Raw genomic sequence first — 24,782 nt, 5'->3', positions numbered from 1 at the left:
GGAATCAGTTTTGCATTGTTTCATAGATATATAGATACATAGAGGTGATAAAGTAAAAAGAAATAATGGAAAATTCGGATGTGGAGAACTTGGTGTACCACTGAGAGGGTCTTAGAGGATCGTGACACTTTGTTGTTATTCCTTCTCCAGTATCGACACTCCAGGAGTGATCAGCCGTGTATCGCAGCTCTTCAAGGGCCACCCAGACTTGATCATGGGTTTCAACACCTTCTTGCCACCTGGTTACAAGATTGAGGTGCAGACGAACGATATGGTGAATGTGACAACACCGGGGCAGGTTCACCAGATCCCCACTCATGGCTTGCAGCCCCAACCGCAGCCCCAGCCGCAGCATCAGTCACAGCCTTCAGCGCAATCAACCCCAACACCAGCACAGCCAGCGCCGCAGCCACCACCTGCCAAAATCAGTAAGGTGAGAGGCTTTGAATGACGTACACCCATAACATGGGGATCCCGCTGCCTCCTGCTGAAACTGCTAGGGAGCAAAAAAGGAACTTCCACGCTGCTTTTTATAGTATTTGTGAACCTGCATGCGTTGTGCTTCTGCTGCTGGATTTGTTTCTCCTTTTCAGACTTCAAGATGCATCCTAGCTGATTTGTCAATAATTCAAATAAGCCACCTTAAGGCTTTGGAAAAGCCTTGTTTCTTTCAGTGGGGAACTGAAAGGTACTCGGAGCATCTGGTAAAATGTACATGGGTTATTCAGGGAATGATCCAGCAGCCCCAGGAAAAAGGTCCCTGAAATGCATTTGACTTTGCAAGAAGGGCTTCCTAGTTAAAGCACTGGGCACCTGTTGAACTGCCTGCTTTTTTTGCACATTGCCTCAGAACAACTGAAGCTCCAAGAAGTTCCCCATAAAACAGAGGCTGTGGTAAAGATGTTGCTCTTGGTGTGAAAGCGTGTGTGTTTCAAATGCGGGGGGCAATTATGCCGTCGGAAGAACATGATTAGTTATGTGGTAGATTCTGCATTGCTTGAAGTCTTGTTTTCAGGTTGGACCAATTTTTGTAAAAGGGTATAGTTCAGCCATCAGCTGGATGGGTGCAGGAACTGGCGAAATCTCAAGTGCAAGAGTTCAGCCAAGATGACTGTGATAGTGCCTTTAGGTGCTGGTTTGCGAGCCTGAAACAGAGACCTTTCAATGGTAAAGAGAATTTGACTCTGCTTTAGGTATAATCCAGATGCTACTGTTCAACAAATGTGTTTTATGTGATTGGAAGCAGAATAGGGTAATAGGCATTCAGGGAGCTTCCTCTAGATAAAATTTCGTGTACTTCAGCCTCAAAATGCGGAAAGATTTGAGACCCTTAGGGAGGGAAAGAATCCCCAGAGTTTCAAGGGTTAATCTTTTAAACTGTACAATTAACTAACAATTGGCTGGAAAGGAAAAAAAAAAGGGGGGGGGGGGGGAAGGAACACGCAGTTAGAATGGAGCAGGATTTTTAAAATGTGACAATTAGAAGATCCTGGATGAGCACTGGTGGGACTTGCAACCTCCTGTTCAGGAATGGCAAACAAAAATGGGCTGAAAGATTTGCAAAGCTGAAAACTGCAAAGCTAAGGCATCCCAGAATTAACTTACCTATGCCAGTTTTCAAGACTTTTTTTCAAAGAACTAGTACATGCTGTAAGTGAAGAGGCAGCGGTCTTTCTCATCACCACGGGCTAAGTGGTTTTCTCCCCATCAACCTGCAAAAAGTTGAACTATTTTTGTTGAAGCTTGAAAATGAACCTGTGGGACATGCTAGTTAATGAGGTGAGATTTCCTTACTAGAGAGCCAAAGCTGTAGGTAAGCAAGGCAGGATCTTGTAATAGGATGCTTCTGGCCATCCTGAGACGGTTATCTACACTGTCGGTCGTGAAAACTGTGTGGTGCAAGTTTTGAAGTTTGGAAGGTGCCTCCTCAAAACTGCTGCTAAATTTTCCTGTGGCTGTTGGGTGTCTGTTAAAAAAGAATAATCAAAATAATTACTCTGAGAGCCCTATCTGCCTCTTCTTTGTTTCATTGTTGAAAGAAATTCCAGTTTTCCCTTGCTGTTGCTTTTATGTGCCCCAGAATTCTTCACTAGGGGCAAAATAACTTGCAATGTTGGAGCAAGCCATACCTATGCATGTTGCCTCTGTAAAATTTTCTGAGATGGTATGTGTCTCTTATCAGGTTTCAGTCAAAGGCAGTTAGCAAGGAGAATCAACTCTTAATAGCAGCAGTTTTAATAGTCTGGGTGTTTTGTCTTCCTGAGGAAGTCAGGGTCTCTACTGGCACACTAAGTATTTATCTGTTTATTTGCTCTTGGATAATAGTTTTGTGCTTACTCTACCTTTATTTGTGCTTCTGTTAATCTTTAAAACCCAGCTCTGACTGTGGAATAGTACTTCTTAATTTTGACTCTTAACAGCAGTTTCTGTTTAGACAACCACTAGGAAATGTTCAGTTTATGAAAAGATATTGTTAAAATTCTTTAGACCTGCAAAAGTAATAATTGTTTAGTAGCAGTTTAAAGAGACCATTCTTTTAAGGAAGTGCAGCGAAAAGTCATCCAGGCCAGCGTATGGGAAGAGCTGGTTTGACTGGATGTGGTAGCAGGAGATTGTCTGCTTGGTGTGTTCCAGGGAGATACCTCTGTTGAATCCATGTTGTTCCACTGTTGGCATCAGATACAGTTACATGCTGGGTTGTTTCCTCTGGATGTGGTCCGTAAGGGGAATAAAAGTACCTTTATTGCAAACACAAAGGGATCTGCTGATTTCTAATGTGGCTTCTTTTCTTCTTAGCCATCACAGTTGCAGGCACATACTCCCGCCAGCCAGCAAACTCCCCCGATTCCACCGTACGCATCACCACGTTCGCCACCGGTCCAACCTCACACGCCTGTGACAATCTCTCTGGGAACCACACCATCCCTGCAGAACAATCAGCCCGTTGAGTTTAATCATGCCATCAACTATGTTAACAAGATCAAGAATCGGTTCCAGGGACAGCCAGACATCTACAAAGCCTTCCTGGAGATCCTCCATACATATCAGGTGAGTGTTAACAACGCAGATTTGAGTATGTGTATGGTTTTTTTCTCTTTCTCTGCCATGGGGAGTTATCTGTGTCCGTCCAAGACATGCATTTTGGTCTTTTTGCTGGATTAGCACTGGCCAGCAAGCTAAGCAGAATTCTTGCAGGTTAGAAGATTACATAGCAGCATGAAATAAGAGATTTCATCTGTCATCTTTTGTTTGCAAGTGTCTGAAATGCCTTTTTAAAAATAGCATTTGATATTTTTTCATGAGGGTCAGGAAGAGACAACATGGCTGTAGTACTATGTTAAAAAGTAAAGAAACCGCTTCCTTGATCAGTCTCCTACTAGTCCAGGGCCAGTTGGGCATTTAATATGTGTAGGTACATATCAATAGTATGATTCGTTACGTAAGGTGCTGAGATCTTTGCTGTTCCAATCTTTATATCACCGAGGGTTTATTTTTTTTCTTCGTCACTTCAATAGTTTGTGTGTCCTTTCTTCTGACACTTCTCCTCTTTCCCGTGACAGAAGGAGCAGCGTAACGCCAAGGAGGCAGGAGGTAACTACACGCCGGCTTTGACAGAGCAGGAGGTGTATGCGCAGGTGGCGCGTCTCTTCAAGAACCAGGAGGATCTGCTCTCCGAGTTCGGGCAGTTCCTGCCTGATGCCAACAGCTCTGTGGTGAGTTGTTTGGGAGATAGGCTGGAACAGGAATACCTAGCGGAAAACTGTTCTGTATGTAGCCAGAGTTCAGAAAAATGTGCTTTTGCTGTTTGTTTCTTGGGGTTTCTTTGGAGTGATCTTTTACTGAGTGTGGGAATGGGATCAGGGTGATAGACTGTGCTTTCTGGCCGTAACTAGTCTTAAATGCAATCCCTTTGCCTAAAAGGATTGTTCTAAGACTGCAATAACTGAAGTAAAATACATCGGTCACCTAGAGCTAGGAGGAGCAGGCAGATTTTTTTGCCTGGGTGTGTGGAACTCAGCTCTAATGGTCTTATGGGTTTGTCTCTAAATAAGCTGTTAAGTAAGACAACTGCAGAGAAAGTGGAATCGGTAAGAAATGATCATGGTGGCACGGTGAAGAAGCCACAGCTCAACAACAAACAGCAAAGACCCAACCAGAATGGCTGTCAGATCCGACGGCACTCGGGAACTGGAGCAACCCCTCCGGTGAAGGTAAGAGCGTGTGCTGCTCGTTCAGCAGCCCTGTTTTTCCCAGGAGGCTGAGGCAGAGAGGGATGTGTTTTACGAATCTCTGTGATTTTTGCGGCACAGGCTGCAGCTTTAGAACACGGGAACTAATGCTTGCCTTTAAAGGAAACTTGTTTTGAAGTCCTTGTTTCTAAGTGCAAGGCTTTGTGTCTGATTTTCACAAACCAGTGGTCTTGCCTGTACCTGAGGGTAGTAATAGTTACTCTACTGGCTTGGGAAAAACAGGGCTTTCCCCACTTTATTAGGATGCTGCGGAATGCGTAGGGGTAGTTTTATTGGTGAATAAAGCAGTGTTTGTGGGGTGTGGCTGCAAAAGTCTTGGTAAAGTTGCAAAAGAAATTTGTCCAAAATTTGTTTCTAGCGATGTTTCCAAGGCATGTGGGAAGATAAGCAGAGGAAAAGATAAAGGTGTGCCTGAAAGCTTTGTTGTAGTAGAACTTGGAGCAGACGCAGCAGAATCGTGTTTGCTCATCTTTCCTATGATAAACCTTATGATGCAATGATGAATGATTATTCTCTTAGCAAAGTTTGCCCTTTTCAAATGACGCACGTTTTGAGAGAGCAGGGCTTTGTAGTGTAATAAAAATTGTCCTGTGGCCAGGTGGCTTAGTGGTTGTGCGTTAAGGCTAAGGTTGCCTGCTTTATTTGAAAGTGGTGTATCTTGCTTTGTGATAAAAAGAATTAGCAGGCATAATGGTAGCATTTAAACCCAGTGATCTACTTCCCCTTCTGCCCTTTCTCCTCCCCTTCAAATAAAGGGCAGCAAAATAAAACCCGTTTTGGAGGCAGCTTTTGGCGTTTCCGAGGATGTAGAGTGCAGTGCTGGTATGGGAACAATAAAGCGTCTTGCAGTGGAATGCAAGAGAGAGAAAGAGTTAATGATAATTTTAGGAAGGTGTTAGACTTAAAGAACCAGGTGAGCGATAGGAAAAAACCCCTTGATTTATTTTGGTAATTTTGCAGTCTAGTTAGAAATAGGAGATACACTGTAGTGTTTCAGTCAACTAGTTACACAAAAGGATGCAACAATGTATTAAAAATATTTGGAGTTCTATGCTACTGATTAACCTTTAATAGATTAACTTGTGACACACGCGTTCATGCAAGATTCTTTCCAAAGAAAGCCACCTTTCTTTTACTTGAAAGCAAATGGTGGGGTCAGGCAGCTGAAACCCTCGTAGGACAGATAATCAAAATATGGGAAGTTGCTCTGCTGAACAGCCTTTTTTTTTTTTTTTTTTTTTTTTTCTCCTTGCCTTTCTTTTCTTTGTTAACAGAAGAAACCGAAGCTGCTGGGTTTAAAAGACCAGTCTTTGGCGGAAGCCAGCAAACATGGTGTGGGGACAGAATCTCTCTTCTTTGAGAAGGTGAGAAGCGAGAGTCAGAGCAAGCAGTCTCGCGTCATTGATTTATGTTCTTGGCATGTATACATCCGGATTTTTATCACAGTGAAGTATGTGAGATATCAGGGTGGTGTATATATATATATATATAACATTTGTCAGCTTGACCTCAGACGTATCATGCAACCTCTAAGTCAAATTCGTTGAATTTTTTTAAAAGACTGGTAATCTTTTTTTCACGTGGATATTTGTGTCTTTTCCCCAAAGGTCGTTCTGCAGCTTTTCATTTGCTGCTCATGCAGTTTGTTTGGAGGAAAGGGAATTTTTTTCCTGTAATGCACACTCCAGGTTTTTCTCACCTTTATGAAATCGCCATACCACCAATGATGTGTGTGACATGTCTTGCTGTGTTGGCACAGCTTGCTGCACCCATCCGCAACCAGCTGCCTGCAGTGTGGGAGCTCAGTTTACAAAGCAGCTGATTCATGTCCACGTTGGGTTTTGTGTTTTTGTTTTTGTTTTTTTTTTTTCCTTGAGAGATGAATCTAATTAATTGCACGGTTGTTACCTGTTGCTGGTTTACCACACAGAACAAATGAAGGATATGTGGGATGTTTCCAAGTGGTACCTTGGTGTCTTCCCTAAGATGTCCTTATATTTCCTTATGGCTCAGAGGGGAGTATATAGTGAACTTAAACAAGCCTTTTAAGTAATATTCATGTGCCGGTGAAAGTCTTGGTTGCTCCCTGATGATGTGGTGCATTTAGCAGCGTGCTGTAGACCAGTTAATGGTAACTGGGAACCAATCTATTTCTCGGAGGATGTGTAGGTGTGAACATGAGTAAACCTAGAAATCCCTGATGTAGAATTATAACTGTAATGACAAATATCTTAATGATGATAGATCTCAGTCTGATGCGTAGATGCTAACTGTTCTCCTGGGAAAGGTAATGGTGTTGGGATGAATCGTTTGGTTTCCTTGTACTGTGAAGATAAGAGTTACAGAAGCTGGCTTACCTGTGATAACCTAAGCTGTAACATGGGCAGAGGCCGGAGCGGTGCTACCCAGGGCACAGGTCTCTTACCCCTGATCCTTACTTGCAGTGTTCTCCAGTGTTAGAAGGCAGCCTGGTGCATTTGTAGTGCTGCAGTTATGACTGACGCTGTGATTCCAGCATTTCATAGTCCAGCTGGTAGGAAGTTCTTTGTGGGATTTCATTCTTCACTTGGAACTCCTTTCTTCAGAGTGATGCGCTCTGGGTGCCGATGTCGCAGGGCATACGCAGCACAGAGGTGGCTCATGTCAGTATCTGTTTGTCTGGCCCTGTGTATGGAGCCAGTGACCCTCTGTTCAACTCAAAGATTTGCCTCCTCATTCCATGCGTAATCTCCGTGCGTCGGTGGGAAGCACAGTGTTGAGTCCAGGTCTCCTGGACAGCTTGTTCTCACCCTGACTGCAATTGTTTGCCTCTTTTCTTCTCTCTGTAAGGTCCGCAAAGCTCTGCGTAGCACAGAAGCATACGAAAACTTCCTTCGCTGCCTGGTCATTTTCAACCAGGAGGTGATCTCCCGGGCTGAGCTCGTGCAGCTGGTTTCTCCATTCCTGGGGTAAGTGGAGCACATTTCCTTACACGAGGTGAGAAGTTTAATCTGCTGGGTCTGTTTCTGTTGTGAAGCCAGGGAAGAAACAGTAAGTTTTGTGGTCGTTCAGGGGAACGTATCTGGTGTGGTGGCGTGGTATGGAGGAGGAGGAGGAGGGGGAAGGCTGCTCTGGGAGCCAGGCGGTGGTTCGTTGGGCCACAAAGTACATCTGAGATGGAGTCGCCCTGTGCTGCCCACTTCCTGGGCTGTTGGTTGGCTCGACTTGTATCTGGATAGCCTGCCGCTGCTTAGCTGTCTGTCTGTCCGTGGCTGCATGAGTTGCTTCTGTGGCAGTGTGTTCTCTCATCTCCTGTTCCCTCCAGCTCGGCCCAAGTGTCATGAATGTACGTGGTAAGGTGCCACATGCTGCCGTGTGGGCAGGAAGATGCTGGTAGTGCTTGGAAGCCCTTCAGTGGCTGATAGTGTGCAGGGGCCACGTGCTTTAGGCTTTCAGACTTTTCCTTCATTGGAGCAGGACAATACAGGCTCTGCTTCAGTTTTCTTTCCAACTTCATGCTCTTCTGCACTGCCCTTTTCTATTCCTTAGCCAAGAGGAGGTAAGAGGGGAGTTCCTAGCTATGTCTTGGCAGGCAGGCAGCGTTCAAGAGCAGTGCCGGTATTGCTTGCTGTATTTGTTCCTTCTTCAGAAGAGCAAACAATTATTTAGCAGTCTGTTGTTGCAGTCTCTTGCTCTGGAATCGCAGATTATTTCATTTGGGAAAAGATTGTGTAATTACATAGAAAATGTCCCCTAAAAAAAGAGTGCTGATATAAACTCAACTAAAATTTCCAGAAAGCAAAAAAGCAGCTGAATTTTGTCGTGAAGCCAAACCCGATAAGGAATACTATAGTTTAAACAGGAATTATGACTGCCATAATTGCCAGTAGTATACAGAACAACTCTGTATTAATCCTCTAAAACCAACTGATATCGTTTCATCAGCTTTGGGCAGCAAGATTAATGTTCCTTCTTCCTATGAGTTGAGTTCCTGATTCCAAGGGAGAAGGCAATAGCAACGTAAATTGGGTTCAGGACCCCATTACACTATCTGCTGTGCAAAGAAGCTGCCCCAGGGAGCCTCCAGTCTCTCCATAGCTCCACTGGAATTAGTCAGGCATCAGCAGGATGCTACCTTTAGCTAGGAAAGGTGAAATATTCAACAAAAAGTTCTGGATTTCTCCCATCTACTCTCTGTGCTTCTAGCTATAAGGGTGAATATCTGTACTGGGAAAGGTATAATACAATTTTCTTATTCTGGAGTTGGACATTATCTTCTGTCATGTAATGAAAAAGCAATAAATGAGCAGTGATTCAATTAGCCTCAGTAACAGGTTCAATTCCTCATGTAGCTGGAGAGTTGCATGAGATAAGAGGAGTTGAACAGATGCGCTATTTTAGACTAATAAATTCTTCAGAAAACTTTTTTCCGCAAGCAGGCGAACTTGGGCCTTGCAAGCGAAGGCTTCTTCATCATTTGTGCTGGTCTGTGTAGTCTGGGGAGGCAGCACTGCTTGAAATGATTGCTCAGCGCTGAAACCTTTTACTGTGTAGTTACAGAATTGCTTTTTAGTTTCTTATTGCTGCTTTTGGAAAGGCAAGGTCTGTTTTGAGGTTAAGAATGTTGGCAGACAATTAGGAATCTGGTCTGGGTTCGCTGCAGGGGTGGTTTAGGAGAGCCAAATGTGGCCCTGCAGCGAAAGCTTTGGCTGCTGCTCCTTGCTTGCCGCCTGTCTCACGGGGTCTGCACCCACCAGGCACGTGGAGGATGTATGGGTGCTTGTCTGCGTATCCCTGGCAATACGAGAAGGTAATCCTAAAGCACCGTAGTTGCACTGAGAGCAGTCTGCCACCTGACCAACAAACAGGTTCTCGCTTCCCGTTTGATCAGGCTCTGTGGGAGTGGGATTGAGCAGAGTGTCCTCTCTCACTAGACCGATAGTTCAGAGGGTTGTCTTGGACACTGTCTATAGCAATCGATTCTAGCCTCGGCGTCGCGGCTCAGTGCTGTTTGATTTCTACTTAGCTAGTGTTTCACTTTATTTTATTTTTAGGAAATTCCCAGAGCTGTTCACTTGGTTTAAAAACTTTCTGGGATATAAAGAGTCTGTTCACATGGAGACATATCCGAAGGAACGGGCTACCGAGGGGATTGCCATGGAGATAGACTATGCCTCCTGTAAAAGACTGGGCTCCAGCTACCGAGCCTTACCCAAGAGCTACCAGCAACCCAAGTGCACGGGGCGGACTCCGCTGTGTAAAGAGGTAAGGTGCTCTCAGATGGGAATTGCATGACGGAGGAAGGCTCTTCCCAGCCTTATTGATGGAGCAAGGGCAAGTGGAACAGAAGAAAAGAATGGGGACTTTATTTTGTACCCCTGCTCTGTGCTGGGAAGTTTCCTGGGGGTGTCGGGGCACGTCTGCTCCTGTGCAGCAGGGTTGTGCTGCTGCCTGCACCCCGGAGCTGGCGCTGGGCATGGAGCTGGGGCCAGGCAGCTGCCTGGTTAGCACTGATCCAGCACTGAGCCGTGCCGCTCCTGCACCCGGGCGTGTGCGGGCATACCATCCTGGCTCAGGATCATCGTGGTACATGTCTGAGCCTGAGGTGAGCACACCCTGAGGTGTTCCTTGTGGCAAGTGAGCACTTGGCAATCCTGCAAACATCTGGAGCATGTCCAGAAGCTGTAGCACAGGGTAAGGCGTCAGTCTAGGAATGGGCTATGCTGGGAGCTGGCTGGTAGGTGCCATACCCACGTGGCTTTGATGGTTGGCATCAGCTCTTCTCCAGTGGTGCTTGTGAGGGGGTTGCATGAAGCGTTAGAGAGCAGCTGGAAACAAAACACAACAAATACTTGTGGTGTTCGACTACTTCAAGATAACATAAGGACATTATATATGTATGATGTTTTACGTAGCATAACCTGTGGAAAGAACACTACAATTACAAACTTAAGCACTCTAAGTAGGGAATGACAGAACTAGTTTTCTCTATGGTCTTAATGTGATCTCAGGGGTCTTTTCAAGGTGGCACATAATTCAAGATTATTGCTACCTTTTAACCCAAATTCCCACTTAATCTTCTTTCAGAGTTGTGTCTAGTCCAGCTTTGAAAGGAAATCACATTTTCTGTAGACAGATTCTCCCACATATCCCTCACATGCTTCTTTTTTCCATCTGAAATGCTAAGAAGACCTCTTGTCTTTGGAAATGGTGTGTTGCTTTGGGAAACCAGCTCCCTACAGGGATCCAGCCTTCTTGGTCAAGAGTCAGAGCTGGTCTCCCAACGAAGTCCTGCAGGATCAGATATACTCATTGAGTCCTTTAATGTGTTCTAATGACCTTTTGATCAAAGTGGGGTTGGTTCTGGCCGATCCTGTTCCTTCACTGGTGTTGAAGGTAATGTTTTGGAGGTGAGTGAGCTTGCTGAAGGCCAGTTAATGAATGTGTCTCTTAAGAGCGTTCACTGGAGGAGGGGAGAGCCCCCGAAATCCCTTCCCTGGGTGGCTGCAGTCAACAGTGGCACACGCAACACGTAGTGAGTAGGTTGCCCTTTGGGAGCATCATGGGTTTTGTGTCCTTACGCTCCTTGAGAGATGAGGAGAACAAATGTGGGTGACCAAGTCACGCAGTTAGGTGGTGGTGATAGGCGTTCAGCTGAAGTGCCAGCAGAATATTGAAAATAACCTGGGCAAAAGGCAGTTGCAGTTGTATAATCTAAGTCTTGACATGTCTCTCAAAAGTGTCTTGTGTGACGTATTTACAGACTTTTCTTCCTGTGAAATCTAACGACTCGTTGTTTAGGCTTTGGGTTTATGAAAACTGGGCCTGACTTTCAAGACTGCCTGCCAAAATCCTTGTTTGTTTGCCTTTGGCCTCTTTGAGGTTTTTTTGAGTGTTCTGTTCCTGTTTTGGAGGTGGTTAAAGCTGCAGGTGCTCAGCTGCTTTGTCAGGAAAGGTGTTGCTGGTGTATGGATTTATACTCCCAATTAGCCTTACTTGGAGGCAGAAACCACGTGCTGTCTAACAGTCACGTCTCGCGTGATGGCCACCCGGCGTTGTCGATGGTGGATCACACACATGGTAGACCAGCTGGTTGCAGTTGACTAATCCAAAGTAACAGAAAAGTTCCTTTCACCTTTATTTTTCTCTTCCCTTGCAAGTTTTTTTCTCATAGCTCCAGCTAATGAATTATTCAGACTGCCTGGATGTTTTGGTTCTGGCTGTTTGGAGTTGTCCTGTGAATGTTGGGCTTTGGAAGGGGCACATGGTTTTCCGACGGGGGAGTTAGATCCTCCCATCAGAAGCCTGGCCTCAGAGCTGGCCGTGTATGACCCTCTCAGAAGACTGACCATGACTCTCGTCTCCCCTGTCTTCCTCGAAGGTTTTGAATGACACCTGGGTCTCCTTTCCGTCCTGGTCTGAAGACTCCACATTTGTGAGCTCCAAGAAGACACAATATGAAGAGCACATCTATAGGTGTGAGGATGAGCGTTTCGAGGTAAATTATTTCTCCTTGATCTGTGTCTCTGAAAGCTTGGGGTTCTGTGAACAGTTAATGATCTTGATATAATTATACCTTTAATACTGCTTCTTAGAATCTATCTTTATTGTGTCTGTCACCCGGGTTGTTTTGGCATAAAAGTTTATGTTCTTTTAATGCAAGAAGCAGCGGCTGCATAATCACGTCTTGCTCCAAGCTACCACCCCTGCCCTTCGGTTTTTGTGTAGAGCATTTCATTCACATTGCTCCAGATGAAATTGTTCGATGGCCAGTACATAATACATTTTTCCTATTCTTACTGCCCACGTAGCACATGAGAACATGTGTTCCCCTGTAATAATCTGAAAAGTGATACGTGCAAGATGTTAACTGATTGACATCTTGACTTGAAGTGGAACTTAACTTGGCAATTACCCATATACACTCAGGTTCAGCACATCCTTTTGTAGAGTAACTATCAGTTGTATTCTGTTCCCAGGTGGAAAATGTAATTTCTAAACGGTATCATTCTGGTAGCCTTTAAATTCTTATGCAGTATTATCTAGGAAGCGAATAAAATATAATTGGATTATTTTAGAGCAGCCAAATATGGATACCACTGCTCAAGTACATCTTGTTAAGCATGCATGGCTTCGTGTTTCATGTCGCTTAAATGTTAGCCTCTGTGTAGTATCATGTTTTGCCTATTCAATGATGGCTAATGCACCGTTCCCTTCAGTTGGATGTTGTCTTGGAGACCAACCTGGCAACGATTCGCGTCCTTGAGGCAATCCAAAAGAAACTCTCGCGCTTGTCTGCTGAGGAGCAGGCCAAATTCCGGCTGGACAACACTCTGGGTGGCACTTCGGAGGTGATCCACCGCAAGGCTCTCCAGAGGATATATGCCGACAAAGCAGCTGACATCATTGATGGACTTCGGAAGAACCCATCCGTGGCTGTTCCCATTGTACTGAAGAGGTACTGACTGCTCTAGCACCCTCCCCTGAGGGCCCTGCCAAAGGATAGCGCATCATACGTGATCCAGATTTATGTAAAAGTAGCTAATTTCTGCCCCTAAAGGGTGTGACCTCCACCAGGCTGTAAATTAAGAAATGCTGTTACGTTCGGTCAGTTGCTGTATTTCATAATAATCGCCTAGAAAGAGGGAATTGCCCTTCTGAAACAAAACCCTCCAGCTCACCTGGAGGGATGTAGAGCTTTTGTTGTCTCCTCTTTAAACCTGGTTTCTCCCCTGGTGTCAGCATTGTGTGTAAGGTGAGGAAACTGTGCTGAGTGGATTGTTCTAGGGCTAAATTTGATCCCTTTCCAAATCCTGTGGCTGTACGTGCCTGTGGGCTCAGATTGCAGTGGCTGTGCTCCCCTCAGATTCCCAGCCTGGTTTCTGTTGTGAACCTCCCCTTCCTCGGTCAAGAAAAGGGAGTGGATTCTGCAACTCCTTGGGGAAGCTCAAGGAAGAGTGTAAGCAGGTGATACTCTTCCCTGACCACTTCTCATCTCTCTGGGATTGTTGGTCCTGTTTCTCAGGGCTCTGGGAGCTGGGGGTAACAGCCTTGCCCAGGGTAACTGCTAGGCCACAGTTTTGCTACCTGGCTGCAAGGACGCTCTTCCTGGGAGCCGGCTCTTGAGCTGCATCAGGGCTGCTTTGCTTGAGATCCTGAGCCAGGGTTCAGTGGTCCATTCCCAGGAAGCTTAGGTGTCCGTGCTGCAAGGCAATAACTTTGTTAATCGTCCAAACTAAGCTGCCCATTTCAGCAGCTGGAGCTACACGACTTTCTTGGGATTTCTGAGAGACCTGGGCCAGCTGTTGTGGCTCTCCTGCCCCTTCAGCCCCCCTCCCTGCTGTGGATGGCGAGGCTAAATGGACGCTAAGCCCCCTAGCTCTTCTGGCGTGCCCAGAGGGGTTTCTTTAGAAGAGCACGTGCAGGGTGCTCCTCCTGTAAGGCACCGTTCTGTGGGACGGCTTTCATTTATGCCCGTTTCCTGAAGAGTTCAGCCCTTCTCAACACTGGCCAGAAACCATGGGCCTAGGTTTTCCTTACATGCTCAGAGTAGACCTCTTAGCTCACCCTTGTTTTCTCCATCCAAGGTTAAAGATGAAAGAGGAAGAGTGGCGAGAAGCCCAGAGAGGATTTAATAAAGTCTGGCGAGAGCAAAATGAGAAGTATTACCTGAAATCCTTGGACCACCAGGGCATCAACTTCAAGCAGAATGATACCAAGGTCCTGAGGTCAAAGAGTCTCCTCAATGAGATTGAAAGCATCTATGATGAGGTAAGATGGTCACCAATAGTTTCCTTCCCTAAGGCTTATGTACTTTGCAAGTGCAGTTTCGGTTCCCGTTCCTCGCTAAAAGGGAGTCTGCAACACTGGCAGAGCTTTCTGAAAGGGTCTTGGCTGGAGACGGGTGTTCAGGACTAAATGTCGTGCTGTGTTTCTCATTCGCAGAGGCAAGAGCAGGCTTCAGAAGACAATGCTGGAGTGCCCACAGGCCCACACCTATCACTAGCCTATGAAGACAAGCAGATCCTGGAAGATGCTGCCTCTCTCATCATCCACCATGTGAAGCGGCAGACGGGAATCCAGAAGGAGGACAAGTACAAAATCAAGCAGATCATGTATCACTTCATTCCAGACCTGCTGTTCGCTCAGCGAGGTGAACTCTCGGATGTGGAAGAGGAGGAAGAAGAGGAAATGGATGTGGACGAAGCTACTGGGGCTGCAAAAAAGCACAACGGTGTTGGGGGCAGTCCTCCCAAAACCAAGCTGATGTTCAACAACACGACGGCCCAGAAGCTGCGGGGCATGGATGAGGTCTACAACCTCTTCTACGTGAACAGCAACTGGTACATATTCATGCGGCTGCATCAGATCCTGTGCTTGCGGCTGCTGAGGATCTGCACCCAGGCTGAGCGGCAGATCGAAGAGGAGACGCGGGAAAGGGAGTGGGAGAGGGAAGTGCTGGGCATCAAGCGAGACAAGGGCGACAGTCCTGCCATCCAGCTGCGACTGAAGGAGCCTAGTGAGTCACTTCTGGTGGGAGGCTGGGGAAGAAAGATGCTTCTATTCGTAGCGTGTCGACAGGGCTTGTTTGGTGTCATCAGGCGTGTTACAGCCCTGACCGTTTAAGATGGGGGGGGCGGGGGGGGGGGGGGCGGATCGATCTCTCCCTTTTTGTCACTGGGCAGCACTGAACTGAGGGAGGAGATGGGAGGGTGTGGGGTACGTGGGACTTGAGTAGCGGAATGGTAATACGTAGCGGTTATTTCTTAAGAGCTTTCATTTACACATACCTACAGTATCCTTGGGTTCCCTAACTAAAAGCTTTTCAAACCGTCTTTCAGAAATAACCTCATGGGGAAGGCTAGGGCTTGAAAGCAAGAGATTATGAAAGTACCTGTGGCCTTAAAAGTGCTCATTTAAATGTCTGTAAAAGACAAATTTAAGCCAATTCCAGTAACCCTTCAGCTTAAGTGGGTAGTCGGAGGACCAAAGCTCAAAGCAGCCCTTTCTGGGGGGTGTCTTCATCTCTCCCTTTCTTTCTTGTTGCAGTGGACATCGATGTTGAGGATTATTACCCAGCCTTCCTGGACATGGTGCGCAATCTCCTCGATGGGAACATGGACTCGTCGCAGTACGAGGACTCCTTGCGTGAAATGTTCACCATTCATGCCTACATCGCCTTTACCATGGACAAGCTGATCCAGAGCATTGTTCGACAGGTGACTGCCAGCAAAGGCTGGAGGGTGGATGGGTTTGGGGAGAGAAAGTAGCTGTCTTGTTTGCTACAGTGAGAGCCCAGGCCCATGTCGGAGGGGCAGTGTTGTATGCCTGAGTGGGGAATTTCAGGGGTAAGCAGGTAAATTCTGGGTATTTTTTAACCAAGCTCTAGCGCTGATGTAGAGAGACATGACAAAAGGTAATGGCTAATGCATTTAAATTATTGAGAGTATCATCTCTGTGTGTATAGAGTTCCCCCTTTGTTTTCCAGAAGTTTTAGGGTATAAGGGTTCAGCTTCAAAGCATCTCCGTAGCTAATCTTGCTTTAACTTTGAAAAATAATTAAATGACACTTAAGTAATTTCCTTCGTTTTCACCAGTGCCGTAGGAGCAGTGCATGCCCTTTCTGCAAAGCTTTGTCTCTTTTTATCTGGCTGTTTGAGAAGCTCGTTTTGGCTGTTAAACTCTAGTCCTTTTATTGGGCTGGTAGGAGGAATGTGTGACCGAGGGAAAAATTCTTCATGTGTCTTTTTGTAGCATAAAGAAGAAAAACAGACATGAGGGGCTGGAAGTGGAATGGCTTGAAAAGCCTTTACTCTTTCAGAAGGGTAGAGCTGCTTTTCTTTTCAGCAGCCCTTTAATTCAGTCCAGAGATGAACTGAATTCAAAAGACAGTTGAGCGACATTTGATTTTTAAACTTGTACAAAATATAGATTTGATACTAAATCTCCCACCTCTCTCCTCAGACGCAGCAGCAGCCCCTTGCTGAGGAGGGGATATGCTGTGTCACAGTGCTTTAGCCCTTCCTCCCCTGCTGCTGACCAGGATGTTTTCTGCACGTAGTCTTATTCCAAGTAGTTGTACTTTGCCACCTGCTAATTTTTTTTTTAAAGATAATGTGGTTTTTTTTTCCGTAGCAGCAGAGATAATCACAACTGGAAGAAGTTACTAAAGATGTAGCCTTAAACTCATGCTTTTTTAGCCTTTTTTTTCCTTTTTTTCCTTTTTTTTTTTGGCTAGGGCTTAAACCCATGGTTACGTCTTTGTTTCTTTCTGTTCTGTGCTGATGGGCATGTAGCATACTCTTTGACAAACACCTTTCCCGTGTTTTTCCTTTTTGCAGCTCCAACACATAGTGAGTGATGAGATCTGTGTGCAGGTAACGGACCTCTACCTGTCAGAGAACAACAATGGAGCCACAGGAGGTCTTCTTGCCTCTCAGTCTTCTCGTACTCTTTTGGAGGCTGCGTACCAACGCAAAGCTGAGCAGCTCATGTCAGAGGAGAACTGTTTCAAGGTAAAGCTGGGCTGTGAACCGTGGTGTAAAAGCAGCAAGCAGTGAGGGGGTGCCCTTTAAGAAGGGAGAGGCAACAGTCCTTTAAAAAAGAAGCCTTGTTTAGGCACCTGAGAGTGCTGAGGGCTTTCCGTAGCTTGGAAAGTTGAAAGGAAAGTTTTGGTGACCTGTTGTCGTGGTTTAACTGCAGCCAGTGACTTAAGTTCCGTACAGCCACTCACTCCCTGTCCCCTGGTGGGACAGGGGAGAGAATCAGAAGAGTAAAAGTGAGAAAACTCATGGGTTGAGATAAAGACAGTGGAATAAGTAAAGCAAAAGCTGCGCACGCAAGCAAAGCAACACAAGGAATTAATTCCCTACTTCCCATCAGCAGGCAGGTGTTCAGCCATCTTCAGGAAAGCAGAGCTCCATCACATGTAACAGTTACTTGGGAAGGCAAACGTCATCTCTCCAAACATCCCTCCCCACCTTGTTCTTCCCCCAGCTTTTTATGCTGAGCATGATGTCATACGGCACGGAACATCTCTGGGGTCCGCTGTCCCGGCCGTGTCCCCTCCCAGCTCCTTGTGCACACCCAGCCTGCTCACTGGTGGGGTGGTGTGAGGAGTAGAAAAGGCCTTGACTGCATGGAGGCACTGCTCAGCAGTAATGAAAACATCCCTGAATTATCAACACAGTTTTCAGCACAAATCCGAAACATAGCCCCGTGCTAACTGTTGTGAAGAAAATTAACGCTAACTCAACCAAAACCAAAGCATGCGTGTCCCCAGCTTTTGGCACATCATAGATTAATCCTTCTATAAGGATGCTTCAGAAAGAAGGTTTCAAAGAGAAATGTATTTCCTGAACAGCAATTAATATCTCTTGTGCTTCACAACATCTTTGGGTTGTATCTTATTGACTGCTTGCTGTCACTGGCTTTACTTTGTTAGCTCAAACTCTCCAGTTTCTCTTATGTCTCAACCTTTGTTGACTGTGGGGAGATCTGCTAATACTGACTGACTGGGCATTAAATCATTGCTGACTGCATACATTGCTAAATAAACGTGCACTGTGCTAATCAAATCCGTGCTTCCTTCGCCTGAGATACAGGAAGCGCTCAGGCCCTTTCTGAGAGAGTAAAGTACTTTGGATAAAAGCCTGCGTGTATCATCTCTCTTCCGTTGCCCCCAAACTTATTTTGGGGGCTCAAGAAGGAACTGCAGCACTCCAAAAACAACAACAAAAAGAAAAGATTTTCAAAAAGCTTCGCAATTTTTCTGTTCCTCAAAGATTGTGCAATTTGGCCGGTGCTTTCCCTTCACTGCCAGGCATGTGGGAAGCACAGATTTTTCCCTTAAAACTACGCCAACTTACTTCATTCTCCCTTTGCCCCACTGAGAGGTGGAGGTTGTTTTTTCTCTTTGAAACCTTTTACTGAAGTCCCTTCTGCCTTTTCTTTATAGCTGATGTTCATTCAGAGCAGAGGTCAAGTTCAGTTAACCATTGAACTGCTGGACACAGAAGAGGAGAACTCTGATGACCCTGTAGAAGCAGAGGTAAGAGCGGTTTGTCCAGACAGCTGACTGGGATGGTCAAGGGTGCGCTGGACGAGGGTGTCCAGTTGACTGTTGTCTGTTAGCACAAAGAAACATCAATGACACACTGTAAAGATTTCAGTAGTGTGAGTGGGCAAATCCTTCTAGGTTTATTTTGTATCAGAAAGATCTCAAAACTGTATAGAGAAATGTTATACTTGCCTTTTTGGAGATAAGATGCACGGAACGTTCCAAAAAAAAAAAAAAATAAAAAACCAAACCTGTAACTTCTAGCTCAGCCTCCTTAACCATTCTGTGTTGTTTGGTGGGAAGGCAGTGGCTGATCTGTGCTCTGTGCTTGCTTCCAGCGCTGGTCAGACTACGTGGAGCGGTACGTCAACTCCGATTCTACCTCCCCTGAGCTCCGGGAGCACCTGGCCCAGAAACCAGTCTTCCTGCCGAGGTGAGTGGCTGGGCTGTGCTGTGAACCCTGCCTGATGGGCTGTACGTGGGCTCAGGGCAGGGTGACCGCGCTCCGCCGCAGTGCTGGCCCGTCAGTCGTGCCTGTATTTTAATGCTACGACAGAAGCCGTTACCCTGGCGGCGTGGTGTAGGGGTACCGTGCTGCCATTCATCCTGTGGGTCCTCCCCAGGCTCCTGCTCTCCAGTGACAGAGGTGGCATGGCCCACAGGTGGCAGAAGGAGTGAGGGCTGGTGACTTGCCAGATGACATTTTTGTTGGCAGTCCTGCCTTGACCTACAGTAACCCCCTACCTGAAAATGGTGGGTGCCAGTCAGGGCTGCTCGTGAGCGGGGAGCTGATTGCACTGTAGCTGTAATTTCAGAAATAAGGTAAACCTGGTGGGCTGACCTGTTGTAGGGGCCTGAGCCTGAAGAACTGCAATGGGCAGTTGTGCTCCAAGCTGTTTGCCAGCTGAGGGGCCAGCACAGGTCCACCAGCTGCATCCAGCCTAGTAGTGCTAGAGGGTAAGCACTAATTCCAAGAGGGGTTCTCTGGTTTGCAGGAATCTGAGGCGGATCCGTAAGTGTCAGCGTGGTCGGGAGCAGCAGGAGAAGGAAGGAAAGGAGGGGAACAGTAAGAAGTCCATGGAGAACGTGGAGAGCTTGGACAAGCTGGAGTGTAAATTCAAACTGAACTCCTATAAGATGGTGTACGTCATCAAATCGGAGGATTACATGTACAGGAGGACCGCTTTGCTGCGAGCTCAGCAGGTAGGAGTGAGTGGAAAGACTGGGGTGGGAAGCTGGTGTTTCCTGGGCCCCCCTGCTCCCAAAAGGCAGGTGGGGAGAGTCAGATGAAATGTCCTCGGGGATCCTGATCGGTAATGTTTAGCGGTCTTGGTGTTGCCAGAAGCTACCAGTTGCAGGCACTAAAGATCTTCTGAATGTTCCCAAGGTGTAATCTTTTCTTCTTCTGCCTCCAACTCTCTTCATCCTCCCGCTGGGTACCATCCCCTCATTGTTCCCTGTCCCCAAAGCCACGGAGAGCGGGAGCCCTCGGGTCGCAGAGCACAACCAGCAGCTCTGGAAAAGCTGGTTTTGTGGCACGGATGGGAGCAGTGAGGCCACCCATACAGAAAAATCCCCATAGATGTTTTTCCAGAGCTCGAAAGTCCTGGATCTAAGGGTCTGTGACATCTCGCATCTTGCAGCCAATGTTTGCGATTGATTGTTTAAATTGGAAATTGACTTTTTGAAGTGACTCAAATTTGCTTCTGGTTCTGTGTGCCAAAAGTAACTGTTGGGGCAAGGGAAAGGAGGAGAGGGTGACTGGGATAGGTGGGGAGGCAGGGGAGAGCAGATGCAGGAGGCTCTCTGGCTGTTCTTGAGCTGTAGAGGTTGGGGTTTCTTCAAGGTGAAAACAGCCTGTGACTCCAGATCAGCCAAATTCAGGAGGATTAGGTTGGAGAAAGCCGATTTGGTCTTCTGAACACTTTGACATTCAGTTACTTTTCTCATCCCATGGGAAAACTTCCATCCAATAGAGAAAGCCAGAGAGCTTTAACAACAAACTCCAGTTCTAGTCGGGTTATTTAGACTTGAGGTTTTAAATACTTTACTGTAATTTTACTACAATCTATTTAAAACACAACGTTGAAGAGCTTATAGTGCCATTGCTTACAATGCCAGAATGTAAAAGAAAGTGAAACCTGCCAGGTTCTGGCAAAAGTCACTGACTTAAGCAACTAGAAGCAGAGGTGCCTGAGAGGCTCTGTCAGCAGTAGTCTCTTCTGTGGCTGCAGACGTTTTCAGTTTATTAAATTATTTGCTTTTCTGAGCAAACTACTGACCACTGAGAAAATTCATGGGGAGCTGAGGGAGCGGGAGAGGTGCGTGCTGCTTCCTGCCTAGTAAATCATCCTTCACAGCTCTGTTTTAGTCACGTATTTAGAATCATGAAACAATACTTCCCATCTGTTTCTTGCTGATGAAATACAAATAATGGCTTTATTTAATTAGTTGTAAAGTAATTTTGTTAAACTTGCATTCACATCAGATGAAAGTGGTTTATCTCAGTACTGCCTCTTTGAAAAGCCGGTACAGAGGATTTTGATTGAATTCCATGTAGTCCATTCAGCTGGCACAAATCTCCAGGAGAAGCGATCTCATAAACAGGATACTATGTGCCAGTGGTTTTCACAGAGAATCTGAACATAAGTCAAATTATTGAACTGTCAAATATATAGCACACAGCATAGCCCCTCGGTTACTGCAGTACACCGAAGGAGCTGCATAAGCTACACTGAACTACAAATCTGTTGGATTTAACAGTTGGCACTGAGCAGTCAGTCCTTGGGAGAACAAAGCAAATATAAATAAGTTTTAATGTCGAGGTTTAATTGTATTTGCTGGTTTTAGTTATGACTGTAGTCATAGCTTTCAAGCCATGGCTTTAAACCATTTCTCCTGGATTTTACATTCCTTAAGCAGATGATGCTCTTACTCAAAACTGTGTGCAGTTTTTCCTCTCCTCATGCTTCTGTTAAGCCAGGGGTTGTCAAACCTTTCAGACCTGACCAGGCTCTTAATTTTCCATAGCAGCTGGGTCCCCCGAGGTGTGTAAAGCATGTTGAGCTTGTTCTCTCCTGGGGCTGTGTCCCTTCATGGCAGGCTGGAGGCAGACCCCGAGGGCTAGGGAGAGCAGGGCTTGCCTGGTCTGGGGTCTGCCTTGGCTCCCGGCTGCTTGAGGAGGAGGAGGAGGAGGAGGAGGAGGTGGCATCTTTCGGGTGATGCAGAAGAGCCTCCATGCTGGGCACGCAGTCTGGGGCTCCCATGTGGTATGGTTTGTGTCCTCAGCCTGAGAGCTGCTGTATTAAACCAAGAGTATAAACCTTTTGGTATTTCTCAGTTCATTTTGACACTGCAAGAGAGGAGACCCAGGGGCCTTTATCAGAGCTTTTCCTCTGTTGTTAGCAAGGGCTGGTGTCTGGTACTGATTCCCCCTGCTTGTTGATCTGCTGGTTGTGTCGGCTGGTAGCTGAGCTTTGTGTAATGCTGCGGTTTGGGGGGCCAAAGCCACTTTTTTCTAACACCTCTTCCTATTTCTGTAGTCCCACGAAAGAGTGAGCAAGCGGCTGCACCAGCGGTTCCAGGCCTGGGTGGACAAATGGACCAAGGAGCATGTGCCCCGTGAAATGGCAGCTGAGACAAACAAGTGGCTAATGGGCGAAGGGTTGGAGGGCTTAGTGCCCTGCACCACCACCTGTGACACAGAGACCCTGCACTTTGTGAGCATTAACAAGTACCGCGTCAAATATGGCACGATATTCAAGACACCGTAAAACTCCCCCGGGGCGAGGGAAGAGCCCGGGCGATGTGTGTGTGTGTGCGCGCATCAAGGAAAGGAGGAAGATGCCTTTCTCCCCTCACTGTGTATCTCCGTAACATGGCCACTTGACTAGTGCGTGGCTGGTACAGCCTGTCACCAGCGGGATTCCCTGCCGGGACGCGAACCTCCACTGGGACCGCCGGGCCGCTGGGCTGGCACGCGTCCCCTGAGGGCAGGAAGGACCCTCCTCTGAACTGAGCCATCCCAGAGAAACACAACGAGCTCGTACACACCAGCAGTGTTGAGGCTTTGACTCCCTGGAGGCCCTGAGCGGCGAGGGAAGAGAACCGGAGGCTCTCCACGACCAGACCGCTTGGATGTGTCCCGAAATCCCCAGGTGCCTGTCGCGGCCGGATTCTCCTCCCGGCACACTGCTGCCAGCCGGCCGGGCTCCTGCGCGGGGCCGTGGGGCAGCCCGACGCCACTCGCGGAGCGGACCCTGGACCCTGGGCTCCTCTCGCCTCCCTCTCCTCCCTCCCAGGCTGGACTCACCCCGTGCAGATCGGTCTGTCCTTTCTAGTGCCAGTGGAACTGTTGGGTTTTTTTTTCGTTTGGTTGTTTTTGTTTTGGTTGTTTTTTTTTTTTTTTTTGTACCTGCTTGTTTACTAGTCTCTCCTAGTGCCATGCACCAGCTTTTCACACACATGTACGTACACACACACAACCGAGAACAACACAGTTTTAACATGTTCCCCTCCTTTTTGTAAATAAATGTACAAATTGTCAATTTTTTGGGGGTTTTTTGCTTGTTTTGTTGTTTTGGTTTTTTTTTTTTTTATTAAAGGAAGTATGCTTGATGTGCTAGCATAACTGTACTAGCTTCTTGTGTACCATAGTACCAGGTGGCTTGAGAATTAGTACCGACAGACCGACGGAGACATTTATTACACTTTTTACCAAAGGGAGTTATCATTGTAGTGCTTTTGTGTGGAAACTTTTTTCTCCTTTTTTTGTAAATAAAAATAATGTCTTTGTTCTTAACTGGAGGAAGACACTCGCTCACCCACAGCCCTGTTCCTGGTCTGAAAGGCACCGTGCAGCATGCAGTTTTGGGGGTGGGGGGTGGGGGGGCACATCTGACCATTTTATAGGATTGGCTTCACAATCTGAGAGGAAAAAGCAGAGGCAGCGCGTGCATTTTGCGGTTAACACAACCGAGGTATAAGCAGCCTGTTAAGATATATAAATATATAGTATATAATTTAAATTTTTTTTAATTTTTGTTTTTCCCGGTGGGTAATTTTTATCCACCTAGTCTTCCAGCTCCAAGGACCTTCGCTTTTGGGAAGTGTTGCTGAGCTACTTAGCTGGGGTTGATTGTGCTGATGTATTTTTCCCTCTCAGTGTTGGAGAAAACATCACCTGAAGTACCAAACCAGTATTTGATAGAGCTGCTCTGCGTGTGTGTTTCTGTGCGTGCGTGCGTGCAAGAGAAAGGCGAGGGGGTGGGACGGGTCTCAGTGAATTTCACTAGTGAAATCCACATATGAGATATATATTTTTTTAAGTATAGAAGTTTAGCGCTGGCAGATATTTAAAACACGGGGGAAGATTCAGATTTAAAAAAAAAAAAAAAAGAAAAAAAAAGAAGTCGGCATGGACTTCGTAAGCCACGGCAGACACAACTGCACTGTCTCTCCTCCTCAAAGGAGGCAGCTTTCCTTGCACAAACCCTTGCTGCCAGTCCTAAGCACCCAACACGGGTTCTGTCGTCCCTGGCTGGGGGGAGCCGTGAGCAGGGCTTTGCCGCTGCTTGAACCTCTCCCAGGGATTTACGGTTTATTTTATTTTTTTCCGAGACAGCAGGTCATCTCCTCCCGGCACTTGGGACGCCAGCCCTTTCCAGAGGCAGGGAGCTGGGGAGAGGCTGGGGAGGGGGACGCGTGCCTTGCCAGCCGGGGGAAGCGTGCGGCCTGAGGGGCCACTGCGCGCCCGGCAGAGCCTGAACCTGAACGGGAACTTCCCACGGAGAGAGGGGAAGGGAAGAGCCCAGCGGGGAATACTGACGGTTTGCCAGCAATAAGTTACCCATCTCGTTCCTCCTCTGCTGTCACAGGCAGGAAGGGGCTCTTGCGTGTCCTCTTCCATTGCCAAGGTTCCATGCGTGCTCCCCCTGCTCTATCCCGCCTCCCGCCCCCTTTTTTTTTTTTTTCCCTGTTGTATGCTCAAGGTGATCTGGAAGTGAAAATCTTGGGTGATTTAGACTTTTGACCAGCTTGGAGGTAACAGCTGCTGCTGCTGCTTGGTGGGTGTCTTGTCCCAGGAGCCTGTGCCTGCATGTCACTGAGCGTGGGGGGCTGGCGCGGACCCCCGGGACACGCCAGGGGAGCACCTCTGCCTGCGGCCGGCACCCCAGCTCTGCGCCCGCCTGTACAATAGCAGAGGTTTGGGGGTTGGGTTTTTTTTTTTCTTTTTCTTCTTTTTATTTGAACTTGCTTTTTGTATTCTGTAACGTGATCCTCGGCCCACAATCCATGTGATTTCTATACAAATGTTGTAAACTTGACTGTAGTGCAGTATTTCCATTAAAATATCAGGGCTACTCGCTGTGTACAGATTCTTCCTTCCCGATCCCGTACCACGGCACTTTGGGGCGGTTCTGAGGGGAAAGGGGGGTCGGGGGGGACGAGAGGAGGCCGCAGAGCCTCGGCCGTGAGAGGCCAGCTGCCGCCGG

General features: G+C 47.0%; 1 protein-coding gene across 1 annotated transcript in view; it reads left to right on the top strand.

Moving 5' to 3' along the window:
* Nucleotides 1-23,089, top strand: part of SIN3A (SIN3 transcription regulator family member A) — a 34,856-nt gene extending 11,767 nt beyond the window's left edge. Inside the window, exons 5-21 of the mRNA XM_040601352.1 lie at nucleotides 151-433; nucleotides 2,797-3,048; nucleotides 3,561-3,713; nucleotides 4,053-4,211; nucleotides 5,525-5,614; nucleotides 7,080-7,198; nucleotides 9,284-9,494; nucleotides 11,611-11,727; nucleotides 12,449-12,687; nucleotides 13,817-14,000; nucleotides 14,175-14,748; nucleotides 15,279-15,448; nucleotides 16,571-16,744; nucleotides 18,187-18,279; nucleotides 18,627-18,721; nucleotides 19,284-19,491; nucleotides 21,831-23,089. Coding sequence (XP_040457286.1) covers nucleotides 151-433; nucleotides 2,797-3,048; nucleotides 3,561-3,713; nucleotides 4,053-4,211; nucleotides 5,525-5,614; nucleotides 7,080-7,198; nucleotides 9,284-9,494; nucleotides 11,611-11,727; nucleotides 12,449-12,687; nucleotides 13,817-14,000; nucleotides 14,175-14,748; nucleotides 15,279-15,448; nucleotides 16,571-16,744; nucleotides 18,187-18,279; nucleotides 18,627-18,721; nucleotides 19,284-19,491; nucleotides 21,831-22,061 — 3,352 coding nt within the window. The 3' untranslated portion in view covers nucleotides 22,062-23,089. The remainder of the gene's footprint in view (nucleotides 1-150; nucleotides 434-2,796; nucleotides 3,049-3,560; nucleotides 3,714-4,052; nucleotides 4,212-5,524; nucleotides 5,615-7,079; nucleotides 7,199-9,283; nucleotides 9,495-11,610; nucleotides 11,728-12,448; nucleotides 12,688-13,816; nucleotides 14,001-14,174; nucleotides 14,749-15,278; nucleotides 15,449-16,570; nucleotides 16,745-18,186; nucleotides 18,280-18,626; nucleotides 18,722-19,283; nucleotides 19,492-21,830) is intronic.
* The last annotated feature ends 1,693 nt before the right edge of the window (nucleotides 23,090-24,782 follow it).

The sequence above is a fragment of the Falco naumanni genome, chromosome 7, assembly GCF_017639655.2.
Source record: "Falco naumanni isolate bFalNau1 chromosome 7, bFalNau1.pat, whole genome shotgun sequence".
NCBI lineage: Eukaryota > Metazoa > Chordata > Aves > Falconiformes > Falconidae > Falco > Falco naumanni.
Note: the sequence above shows the minus strand (reverse complement) of the source record. Positions and strands in the feature narration are given on the sequence as shown.